At 46.3% G+C, this 12985-nt stretch overlaps 1 protein-coding gene across 2 annotated transcripts in view; it reads right to left on the reverse strand.

Moving 5' to 3' along the window:
* ATP8A2 (ATPase phospholipid transporting 8A2) overlaps positions 1-12985 on the reverse strand; it is a 492224-nt gene that overhangs the window by 377981 nt on the left and 101258 nt on the right. For both annotated transcript variants that reach the window (XM_086329703.1, XM_086329702.1), the window contains exons 7-10: positions 10504-10577; positions 8641-8710; positions 7177-7304; positions 5867-5978 (exon numbers count right to left, since the gene is read on the reverse strand). In XM_086329703.1, the coding sequence (XP_086185829.1) occupies positions 5867-5978; positions 7177-7304; positions 8641-8710; positions 10504-10577 (384 nt within the window). The remainder of the gene's footprint in view (positions 1-5866; positions 5979-7176; positions 7305-8640; positions 8711-10503; positions 10578-12985) is intronic.

Consider the following 12985-nt stretch of genomic DNA (forward strand, 5'->3'; position numbering starts at 1 on the left):
CCCACCAGGCTCCTCTGTCCATGGGATTCTCCAGGCAAGAATACTGGAGTGGGTTGCCATCCAAGAAATTCAGGCAGCCTTTAGGAGGCTGGGAAAGGCAAGAAAGGAGTCTCCTCTGGAACCTCCTGGAATGTTCTAAAAGGGAAGGCTGCTGGCCAACACCACGATGTGGATGAGACCCTCAACAGACCTCCGCCCTAGAGAACGTCATGTAAGAGCTTCACGTGGTCGTAAGCCACGGCATTTGTGCGATTTGTTGTAGAAGCAACAGGAAACTGACACAGTAACACAGCAGATGGTGACAACCCTCCTGGAAGAAGACAGAGCAGAAGCCAGGGGAGGACAGTGGGGGTGGGGAGGCGGGAGCTCCCCTCCAGAGTCTCCTTCCATAAGTCCTGAGCCTTGTCCCTCTACAGGAGACACTGATTCGCAAGATTGGGTGATCTGAATGCTTGCAGGGCACTGACTGGCCATAAAAATGGTGCCAACTCAAGTCCACTCTCTCCTCCCTCTTCCCAATCTATCGGACCCCAACAGAGCTAGGATGAAAATGTCCCTGAAAGTAAGACCACAAAGGCACAACGTGAGAACAAAATCAAGACTAAAAACGAGAAGCGACTCATTCTTACGTTCCATAGAGAATCTCAGACCACAGGAGGCTGCAACTTATCTGAATTCTATCCCCAAATCCAAGACTACTGTTACTGTGGCTTTCTGTGAGGTTGGGGAGTCTAGGAGTTGCGAAGCTGGTGATTTTGTAGTCTTATAAGAATCTAAACAGCATAGCACCATCTCCTTCACATATACTCTTTTCTCCATTTCACTTTCAGTTCAGTTCAGTCGCTTAGTTGTGTCTGATTCTTTGTGACCCCATGGACTGCAGCCTGCCAGGCTTCCCTATCCATCACCAACTCCTGAAGCTTGTTCAAACTCATGTCCATCGAGTCGGTGATGCCATCCAACCATCTCATCCTCTGTCGTCTCCTCCTCCTGCCTTCAATCTTTCCCAGCATCAGGGTCTTTTCCAATGAGTCAGCTCTTCGCATCAGGTGGCCAAAGTATTGGAGTTTCAGCTTCAACGTCAATCCTTCCAGTGAATATTCAGGATTGATTTCGTTTAGGATGGACTGGTCGGATCTCCTTGCTGTCCAAGCGACTCTCAAGAGTCTTCTCCAACACCACAGTTCAAAAGCATCAATTCTTCAGCACTCAGCTTTCTTTATAGTCCAACTCTCACATCCATACATGACTACTGGAAAAACCATAGCTTTGACTGACGGACCTTCATTGGCAAAGTAATGTCTCTGCTTTTTAATATGTTGTCTAGGTTTGTCAAAACTTTTCTTCCAAGGAACAAGTGTCTTTTAACTTCATGGCTGCAGTCACCACCTGCAGTGATTTTGGAGCTTCATTTTAGTTTCACTTTATAGTTCCCTAAATTACTCATCCTTTGAAGATTTTTAAAAAATTTTCCTCTGGAATCTAAATGGAAATCCATCAGTAAAGGCCAACTCATCAAATATCATCTCAAAGTTGATAGGGTTGACACACCATCTTTGGCCTCATGGCAAGAGACAGAAGACCTGTTTCAAGACTGCCTACCCCAACCTTTTAAACGTTATTTTTAATAAACATTCATTGGAGATACAAGTAGGAAAAAATTTACAATAAACATTATTTCTATGACTCTGTAAGTTTAATAACTTCTGATCTTTCCCAGTGTTTGAATCCTGGCCAGTTAACTGGGTTAAGAGAAGCTGTGTTTCATTAAACACAAGAGCAACAACCCAAAACTTCCAGCTTCAGCCCATGTACTTAGGGGAGACAAGGTCTACGTGCTCACTCCTCTTCCCTAAGCATTTCTCCTTGTAGTGATGAGCCTGTAATAATGCAAGTAGGAATCTGATATAAGTTCCTCTCCAAAATTCTCAGAAAATACTGCTACTTCTGAGTGATGGAGTTCTAAACAGAAACAGGCCAAAACATCAGATTTTGCAAAATTTTAAATCAGGCCTGAACTTCATGTCTGATTCCCTTCTAAGAAAACAGTCAGCAGGGTACTAGTCAGAACAAGGAGCCAGACTGCCTAGGTTCGAATCCCAGCTCTCTCTTACTGGGAATATAACTTTGGCAATTTACTTAGGTTCTGCGCCTGTGTCCTCATCTAGAAAATGGGAACAACAATTTGTATTCTTCATAGCACTGTTGTGAGAAATCAATGAGTTCATAAATGCAAGTTTCTTGGAACAATGCATGGGGCACTATTTGCTGTTATTAATGTGACGCTATCTCTTTCCCATTCAGTCAATCAACAGAAACAGCAGACATTGAAAATTTTTTACCTGTAAGTACTCTCCACATGAAATGAGGGAACTCTGAAGAGCGAAAGATATTGAGGTGAGAGTTGAAAAAACAAAAATGGAGAAGAACCCTAAGGCAACAGTGTTTCCTCTCTGTGGTCAAGCAGCACAAGTACAGACAGAAACGTTATTTCACAAACAGGATGGCTTCCAGCTACGTGTGTTACATTATATTCCTTTTAAAAGCTCATTATCTTTACTTGTTGTTTTAGCCCTAAAGGCACAGCAACCCTAGCACAGCTGTTCCTGGGGCTTTCCATTATTCTGCACTTGAGCAGTCAACACATAAGAAGGCTCACAAAGAGGCTTACCACATGCAGAGGCAAGGAAGGTGCCCAGCACACTCAGGGGACACAGACCTCACGAGTTCACTTAGTGTATGTACCTTGTTCACCGAAGGGAGGGCAGAATCACTCTTGAGTGTCACTTAATTATCTCTTACGCCTTAGTTAACGAAGCTGTATTACCAATACACGATCTAGAGAAACAGCGTGCTTAGTCGCTCAGTCGTGTATGACTCTTTGTGATCCCACAGATTCTAGCCGGCCAGGCTCCTTTGTCCATGGGATTTTTTCAGGCAAGAACACTGGAGTGGGTTGCCATTTCCTTCTCCGGGGGATCTTCCCGACCCAGGGATAGAACACGCATCTCCTGAGTCTCCTATATTGCAGGTGGATTCTTTACCCACTGAGCCATTGGGGAAGCCCAAGATTTCCACAGAGAAACAGTACTGCACCCTGAAAAAAGAACCACTCAGGGTACAAGGAATCTTAGAGAGCGGTCACATTTGTAAAATGCACAACCTGAAAACTAGTTTCAGGGCCCTGCCCAAATCTGAGCAGGTGCCTCGTGTTCTGTCACTTCATCATAAAGACGGAGGTGAAGTGTGGCCACTGGGGCTTCCAGCTCTGGCCGCTGGCTGCTGATGCTGGGCTGGAGCAGGGTGAGGACCCTCCCCAGGTGGCAGGGCACTAAGCTATTCACGGAGTTCAGGTCTTCCACACAGCCGTTCAGAACCCACACACTTCACGTGTTCTGATCAGCGCTGGTAGACAGGTGAGGACCTGCAGGAAGGCTGGAGCAGGTGCATCCCAGGTAAGTGCGTCTTCATCCACTCAAGAGCTGCCTCCCAGCACTCACCAGCTCCTCTCTTTGTGAGCTGCCATGGACCCCTCCTGCCCAGTGCGCTCTGCAGCAACCCACCTGCCTCCAAGACCAGGACTGCCCTAAGCCCCTAGGCCCTCCTCCCTGCCCCTGCCTCACCCATGCTTCCCGGGAGGTCCCCCCGGCAAGGGGGGGGTCTCCGTGCAGACTCCCATGCTGCAGAAGACAATGTTACTAAGCGTATACCCAGGACCCGCTAATACTCTGACACTTTCTTCCTCCAGTGCTGCGTTTAAAACCCACATTTAACATTCCTGCATTGGCTACACTGCCTTCTGCCCCTTCCCCCAGGAAGTCCACCAACTGTCCCCTCCCCCCACTCCCTGAAGACTCAAGTCACCAGCTTCAGCGTCCCTCTCTACCTGGCCCTCATCCTATGGTCACCAAATGCTGTGGTCCCTGCATCGTCCATCACTCCTCAATGGCCTCCAACAGCTTTCCTTTAGCATCCTAGCCCCTGGAGATCAGGCCTGGGTCCCTCTACTCCACAAACCCTCTGTCCCAGGAGGTCAAAGCCAAGCGCCCTGCACAGAGGCCTGTCACTCATCAATCTTCCTCCACTTCAGTGAGTCTCAGCCCTTCTAATCCCCCTGACCTTCCTCTCCTGTCTGCACTGCAGTGACCAGCTGGTGTAGACACTGGGCTATATCCCCCCATTGGTCCTAATCAATAGCTAACTCTCTTCTTCTATATCATTTGACCTTCAAGAGTGGACCAACACAACAGCCTCTGTTCTTCAATTCAACGTCTAAAATGTGCTTCTTGGTGTCTGGTCAAATGACACCTCTGGAAAATCCCATGGACAGAGGAGCCTGGTAGGTTGGAGTCCATGGGGTCACGAAGAGTCTGACAGGACTGAGTGACATCACTTTCACTTTTCACTTTCATGCATTGGAGAAGGAAATGGCAACCCACTCCAGTGTTCTTGCCTGGAGAATCCCAGGGACAGAGGAGCCTGATAGGCTGCCGTCTATGGGATCGCACAGAGTTGGACATGACTGAAGAGACTTAGCAGCAACCTGGGCTGGCTGGCCTTCCATATGGACCTGTGTGTGTGTGTATGTGTGTGCGCGTGCGCCTGCTCAGTCATGTCCAACTCTATGTGACCCCATGGACTGTAGCCCTCCAGGCTCCTCTGCCCATGGAATTTTCCAGGCAAGAATACTACAGCGGCTTGCCATCTCCTACTCCAAGGAATCTTCCCAACTCAGGGACTGAATCCTCATCTCTTGTGTCTCCTGCATTGACAGGTGGATTCTTTACCACTGAGCCACATGGGAAGTCCCCATGGACCCACGGCCCTCAGGAATGACCTGCATCACACAATCATCTCTCCACTCTGTAATCCCCATCACTCCTCGGTCTATCTAACTCTCTGGGGGGGTGAGACAGGGCCTTTCACTATTGTATCCACAAAGCCTGGTACAAGATATGGTGCATGGTGGCCACTAAACACTTTTAAGTCAAGAAATATCACCAAATATGTGTCTCGGAGGCTATACAAAAGGACAGACAAGTTGAAAAGCCAATCCTAATGATAATAATAATCTTAAAAAATGAACAGGGAGAAAGAACAAAATCATTTTAGTACTTTTTCTCTTTCGTATAAGATACAAAGAACAAACATGATTTCAAAACTAACTGATTTTCAACTGCCTGCTGCTGCTGCTAAGTCGCTTCAGTCGTGTTCGACTCTGTGCGACCCCACAGACGGCTTCCTACCAGGCTCCCCCATTCCTGGGATTCTCCAGACAAGAACACTGGAGTGGGTTACCCTTTCCTTCTCCAATGCATGAAAGTGAAAAGTGAAAGCGAAGTTGCTCAGTCGTGTCCGACTCCTAGCGACCTCATGGACTGCAGCCTACCAGGCTCCTCTGTCCATGGGATTTGCCAGGCAAGAGTACTGGAGTAGGGTGCCATTGCCTTCTCTGTTCAACTGCCTACAATTCAGTTAAATAAGACAATTTCCTAAAAAATCTTAATCAATCGTGCGAGAAGGAGAAGTAGAGAGAAAAATTAAGAAGTAGAACAAATCCCCTCCTTGAGTTTAAAGACAAAACAGGCGAGGACTGACTGTCCCATTAGATCCAGAAAATAAAGATGGTTGATATTTCAGGCAAGAGGTAACAAATACCTGATACAAGAAAAGAAAACCAGGAGAAACCACCTGGGAACCAAAATAAAGGCCCCTCCTTTCCACATTTAGGTTCACAGACAAAACTCCAGCCTCTTAAATGCAACATCTGCATTTTCCACCCTCTACTCCATAAAGAAAAAACAAACAAACAAACAGGAAAAACAGACTAAAATCGGCATTGTTTCTCAGCACAGAAATGTTTTACCTGCATGAGCTTGGTGTCATGTCCAGTGTAGACAACTATGCCAAAGCCCCACTGAGTGTTTCGAAGCTGTGTGCCTCTCAATAAGATCTGGTCCGGCCCAAGGGCAACGGGGCTAAAAACAAGAAACAACATTTATATTCAATGAGAGTTCAAAACAAATGAGCATGAGCTTCCCCCTTAAACAAAAACCCACAATAAATGAAGTGCTTTCTTTAGTCGAATTTGGACTATTTCACTGGGACACAGGGGCCATAAAAGTTACCACTGGCTTAATCTACACCAAAAGAGACCCACACAGAAAGGCTGACCTCATCCATTCATCAACACAGAAAAGGTTTCCTTTTTTTTTTTTCCTTTAAAACATGAAGAGGAAATATTGTCTCTTATAACTCTATTAGGAAACTCAATATACAAAAAGGAACTTGCTAAGATAAACAGAAATTTATTCATTTGGGAAAGTCAGTTTATAGATTATACAAAAAAAAGAAAAAAAAAAAAAAAAAACCAAAGCTATAATATCAGATCTGTCAAAGATGACTTCGTTAAATAAAAGCCTGAGTGAACATTTAGAAATTTAAAAAGATAGTCTACAGAATGGCTCTGCGGACTGCATGAAACCGAGACAGCTGTCACACTTAGAGTTGTCTTAGGTTGATTCCTATGGCTGGGTCCTTCCCTTTGGGTCTGTTCAAATGTGAAGGTGGGGAGCGCTAGTAAGAGGCATGATGATGAAAGATGAGCAGAAGAGAGACACTGCAGCCCAACGTAATGACAAAAAATGACTCAAATGATAAACCAAATGCCAAGAGGACAAGGACTACAGAACATAAACAGGGCCGTGAACATTCTAATGGGAGGGTAGTTGTTCCTTTCGTTTAACTTGCTAAGAGCATAGACTACTTAGAAGAAAGCAAAAAGATAAATAAAAAGGATGTTTCTCTAACAACTGTTGGCCTTTATACACTTCAGACACCTCTCTTCTGCTTTTCTGCGCAATTTTATGCACCCAAAACCAACTAGTCTTTTACCTGATGGGTAACACACACAGAAAGACACACCAGGTGAGTTTTGTGAAGCTCATTTCAGACCCTTGTGACATTTTCTTGCCAAAAGTCAGGTCTTTCCTTACATTTCAGGGAAGGCTTAAATTGATTTAAATGGTGTTTCGAAAAAAGCTCAACATAGAGAAATCTGTTTTAAAACATTATGAAACCAAAAGACAAACTGATATTTCCCAAAGCTCCTATATATAATCCTTAAGTCACATTAAAGATTAAAATAAAAACCACTAAGACAAGAGGAAGTGGTACCTTTTCCCATCCAAGTTCAAGTTCCCGGTGAAGTCGTAGAGGTGGCGATTGGGCCCTTCGCACTCTATGGTCCCAGACAACTTCATCAGCACCTCCCTCGTCTGCATGTCCGCAGTGTGACTCAAACCCTAAAATGTTCAACCCCAAGAGGAAACTAAACACAACCTTCCAGGCTTGGGAACAACACTCAGCACCCCTACTGTTAATCAAAGGGAAGCCTGAATCAACTAAAATGGAATCATTTGCGGGGAGGGGGGTCCTCAAACGTATCAACCCCTCAGGATGGATCATAGGTGGCTTTGGCCACAGCAACCGAATAGAAAAGGTTCAAAAAAATTCAACGAAGCAGAAAGTCAAGACTCTACTACTATGCTGACACATTCATACTAAAGTCATAATTTGTTGTTGTTCAGTCACTAAGTCCTGTCCGACTCTTTGAGACCCCATAGACGGCAGCACACCAGGCTTCCCTGTCCTTCGCTGTCTCCCAGAGTTTGCTCAAACTCATGTCCATTGAGTTGGTGATGCTATGCAACCATCTCATCCTCTGTTGTCCCCTTTTCTTCCTGCCTTCAACCTTTCCCAGCATCAAGTCTTTTCCACTGAGTCAGCTTTTCGCATCAGGTGGCCAAGTAATGGAGCTTCCGTATGATAATTAGCACACCAAAACACCTTACAGAAAGCATCCTTCATTAGCGGTATCCTGACATGACCATAAACACAGAATAAAGTACCCCTTTAATACACCGTGATGTGTAATGCCCTGTGACTCTTCTCTAAAGAGAAAAATAAAATGTCTAAGCCAAATATCTAACACAGAAATGAAAAATATGTGGACAGAATCATCAAATTCCACTTGGTACCACAGAAAACTGAAGTGTCAAAATGAATCATTGTTCACTGAAACTTAAAACTTTTCTAGTAAAGACTAATCTCCATTCAAGAATTAAAATATATGGTACGAATAGCTTTATTTAAGGCATGGACATTTTGTACACTGGAAATCTAATCTACTACTCTCTAGAATTAGAATCTCCATGAAAACAACGAAGTCCAGTGAGGCGCCCTACTCTCTAGAATTAGAATCTCCATGAAAACAACAAAGTCCAGTGAGGCGCCCAGAGCCCATCTGGGTCCTCTGTCGCTGCATGTGCTGCCCACTGCCTCTCCCAGGATCCCTTTCCAGCCACCCCAACAGGTGGAGAGTCCAGTAAGATGTAAACCAAGACATGGCTCCCTGCGTGGCCTGCGCTCTAATGAAGCCCACTTTTTCCAGTTTTGTCATCACTCCCAAGGAATCCCTCGCCTAACCATGCTCTTCCCATGGATCCTATCAGGGTGAAGGCATCACCTTTTGTGACAGAACATTTTGTTCCCTCTGGAAACGGCACCGACGGTTAACCTGTAGGAAGTGCGTTACAATCTGGGCTCCGTGACGACGCAAGTGGTAAAGGGCCACATTACCTGACGTATTTTAAGGTTCGTCTCCCCGTCCAGATTGGCTGTTTCAACGTAACACATTGCCTGAGGTTCACTAAGGAGAGAGAAAACGAAACAGCCAAGTTGAGTAAGGTCCACTCTGGCACTTCACGGCTGACAGAGCCTCCGCCACGGAAACTCTGCTAGGTGGACCCTCACAGGGGTGTCAGAATCGACCAGCGCAGGAGCAGCGACTGACCAGGCAGACAGACGGACACTCTAGTCCAGTGATCCGCCCACAAGGGCCGCACACAACGGCACCTGACCTCACCTGGGCAGAAGTAACAGAGGATGAACAGAAGGGAACAGGCACGTGACGGGAAGCACAAGATGTCCCAGCTAAGACCGGCCCAGTGGGCTCAGGTGACCCTGAAAGTCAGAGGTCGGCTTGCCCTTGACCACACACAAGAGCCGCCCACACACAAGAGCCGCACACGCGGCTTCTGAACGAGATCACGGCCGGAGGAGCTGAGAAACCAAGGCAGGGGGTTGCAGGCCTTTTCTTTCTACAGTTTTTACTATGTCAATAGGCAACTCAACAGGCAACTTTTAAATCAAAACACCTAATTTCAAGGACAGAAAATTCAAAGAAGAAACGTAGGCATGGCAGAGACTACACCCCAAGTTTGGATATTCAGATCCGGGCAGCAGAGTTCGGGGTTAAGAGAACGGATTCTATGACCACCAGCCACGTACAGTCTCCTGGCGCTGCCCTTCCTGGTGGTGTGACCTCAGTCAGCTGTCCCATCTCTCTGCATCCCATGATTTCTCATGGACCAAGTAGGGATGTCTAGGGTTGGTGGGAAGATTACACGGGATGACGTGCTCAGCAGGTGTCTTGGCACAAATGCCAACAAGCACACGGGAGACGTGACGTCTGCTCGGACACGCTGCCTTCAAACCAGGCTTTCTGAGGGTCACATCCGATCCTCATAACCCAAACTATCAAGTGATCAACGTTTTACTATTTCTGAGAGTTTCTGGGTTACTGATCATTAAGGACAAACATGAGCCCTGCTCCAGTGTATACAGTGCTTTTCCCTCTCTACAGGCCTGGGGTGCTTTTATTAAGCTTTTTATCTCAAGGAGAAAATTCGTGCTAAGGCTTAAAATCTGACAAAATGAGTGATTCGGTCCCATAAAAGAAAGTCTGTCTGCGCTCAAATCACACACACCCAGTGTGACAGCTGATTCCCAGCATGACATCGGTACAGCATCTAGTTTAACCTTGAGCTCAAGTTCAAGTGTATTCTTATCCTGATTTGGGCTTTTCTTCTCTGATAGATGTTTTTATGTGTCATCCAGGGGAAAGTCAAGGACTGAGATGTCTATCATTTATCTATCATTTAGTGATGACACCTCTGTGACACAAATTATCTAGAAAATAAGGCAATGATGCTTGGACAGAAAGGGAGCAAAATATGGACCATCTGCAGGTCACACGGATGTTGAGAAATGCCTGTGGTCTCTGAACCTCTAGTGAAGGTAGGCCTGGATTCTGGGGAAGGCTACTGGGCTGGACCCTCCATCAGAGCTGGTCCTCAAGTTTCAGAGACTCTGTGACCTTGATGCTACTCAACACACCACTCCACTGCTCTGAAATGTTTCCCTACCAATGAGGAACAGCCCAGAACAGCCATGAGATGAAAACGAATCAAAAAACAGAAAAGTTCAGGAAAAAGTACAAGGTGAAGGCAGGACAACACAAAGGAGTAAAAAAGGAGGAGAGTGGGAGGGGGTGGCGACCCGGAGGTGGACGGAAGGTGACCGGAGTCCTCTCCAGGCACCAGGTGACACTCTACTGTTCTCAACACCGACTTCAAAGCCCTGCCAACGAGCCCACCTGACCTGGAGGAGAGCAGGACCACGTCTGCTGGAAGGTACTGCCCGTTGACGACTTTGACGATGTCTCCCACGGCCACCTAGAACCCGGGGACAAGGACACAGACGCATGAGAGACAAGAAAGTGCAAAGTGGTTAAACATCTGGAGGAAAAATTACTGTGTAACTGTGCCATGATGTTTAAGGCAGAGAAGCTCAAATTCTTTTCCTCCACAAGAATAAAAAATTTCAATACAGACAAATGGTAATCCTGCCTTTTTACAATGATGCTGAACGCAGGAGCAGAAGAGAGATGAGTCAAAATGACCAAGGTCTCACTTTCTCACAGCTATTCATCCACTTACAAACACACGCATGTCCATCCCCACGGCTGTGGACAGCAGGGCGAGTGGCTAAGGGCACAGATCCAGAGCCTGCCTGGATCAATCCCCCTTCCCCAGGGACACCCCTTCCCCGTGCGTGTAAACATCTGACGTTCATATCCAATTTAAAGGCAAAAGAAAGGCAAATAATTAAAGGAGATCCCATAATGATGTCAAAGACGACACACACCTATTTCAACAACCAGCACAACCAAAAGTATTTATGAAAACTGAAAACGTTTTCTTAACATAAAAACATTTTATGTGAATAGTTTAATTACACAGAACAAAATCAGAAGCAATTAGTTAAGGAAAAAACTAGAAAGGAAAATTACTCATGTTTTCAAAAGAAAAAAGGCCATGAATTTTTTTTTTTTTTTAGTTCAAAGTGGGAGGACAGGGAAATTATGGCTTTCCCTTGTCTTTGCTAATGGGGTAGAAATGCTTCTTAGATTTAAAAAAAAAAGTACTAAGAAGTTTTTTATATATGAGAAACTACTTACTTGGAATTTCATTTGAAAATAGTTTTCTATCTGGTGTTCTTATGTGTGGTTGTCTCTTACGTGTGTAAGACAACCTAGAGGAAGGTTTCTTAAGGAGAAACAGTCCCTAAATCCCCTCTTGCCTCACAGGGCTGCTCATAGTTCTGAATAAGCGCAAAGGAAAAAAGAGCCAGGGTCACAGAGACCTCCTTGAAGCTGCTGCTGCAGCTGAAGAACCAGGACGTCCAACTCCAGCTTCCAAGTCTCAGGCTCGAGTCCCGTTGCCTGGGGACCTGAGAGGCAGCCAGCTCCCCAGGCCTGACCCCCTCGCCCCACACATCACCCCAACCTCTCATCACCTGTCCTCTCACACCTTCTCAGCCTCACTCTGAGCAGCTCTGCGGATGCACTGGCTCTCCATCCACCTCTAATTTCTCCCACATAGCTCTTCACTGCAGCATCTGTGAAGCAAGCCTTTCCTGACCTGAACCAGTGGGTCCAGACCAGGTATCCCTCCCTGACGGCCCCGGGCATCTGAAGCAGGACCCCGGCCCAGGGCTCAGTGTCCATACAGCATCCTGTTTACCTGCCCATAATTTCCACTACACCTGTGATTCTGGAGTGGGATTCCCAGACCAACAGCATCAACCTCACCGAAGAACTCTTAAAAATGCAAATTCCGAGGCCCCAGCCTGGAGTTGTTGGATCAAAGGGTCTGAGAGAGGAGTTCAGCACATCACTGGACCAGCCCACCAGGCAACTGGGGTGCCAGCTGAAGCCTGACCACTTAAAACCCCTCCAAGGGCAGGTGCCAGGCTTAATTCTTATCTGCATTTCAGCTAAGACTGCCTCTGGTCCAAGCTCGTCATGCTTCATGCTAAGTTGCTTCAGTCACATCTGACTCTGTGCAATCCCATGGACTGCAGCCTGCCAGGCTCCTCTGTCCATGGGATTCTCCAGGTAAGAATACTGGAGTGGGTTGCCATGCCCTCCTCCAGGGGATCTTCCCTACCCAGGGATCAAACCCAGTCTGTTACATCTAACCTGCATTGGCAGACAGGTTCTTTACCACTAGCACCACCTGGGAAGCCTGATCTATGCTAAGAGATCCAATTAAATAAGCACAATGCATTTTTAACTGAAATAAAAATGCATGTGGCAAAGCATATAACAGGTATTTATTTTGTTTTGTTTTGTTCTCCTCTCAGCAAACGTGTGTGGGAAACAGTAATGAGATTTAGGAATCTGAATCCATCAGCTCCTAGATCCAAAATTCTGAGCTCATCACTCCAATTTCAAGTAGCGTCAGGAGATCCCAAATTCAAATAATTCTCCACTCTGGCCAGGATGACTGCCTTTCCGGGGAGGGGACGGGGAGTGGCAGCAAGGACTTTAGGGAGAGAAAAGCCATTCCTCAGTGTCTGGAGGTTTTCGAGTTTCTCTAGTACTGGGAGCATTGCCACCCTCTGCGGAGGCAAGAACTTCCAACCACTTGACCAAGGGCCATCCCACTTCCAAATGAGATCCAAGTGAGATCAGTTAGTATTTACAACACAGGACCTCTGGGTGTCTATCAGGTTAAGGTGCTATCACGTAACTCTGCTGCTGCTGCTAAGTCACTTCAGTTGTGTCCAACTCTGTGCA

Source organism: Bos grunniens, chromosome 12, assembly GCF_055505025.1.
Source record: "Bos grunniens cultivar Pamir isolate PY7600 chromosome 12, Bosgru_T2T1.0, whole genome shotgun sequence".
NCBI classification, from domain to species: Eukaryota; Metazoa; Chordata; class Mammalia; order Artiodactyla; family Bovidae; genus Bos; species Bos grunniens.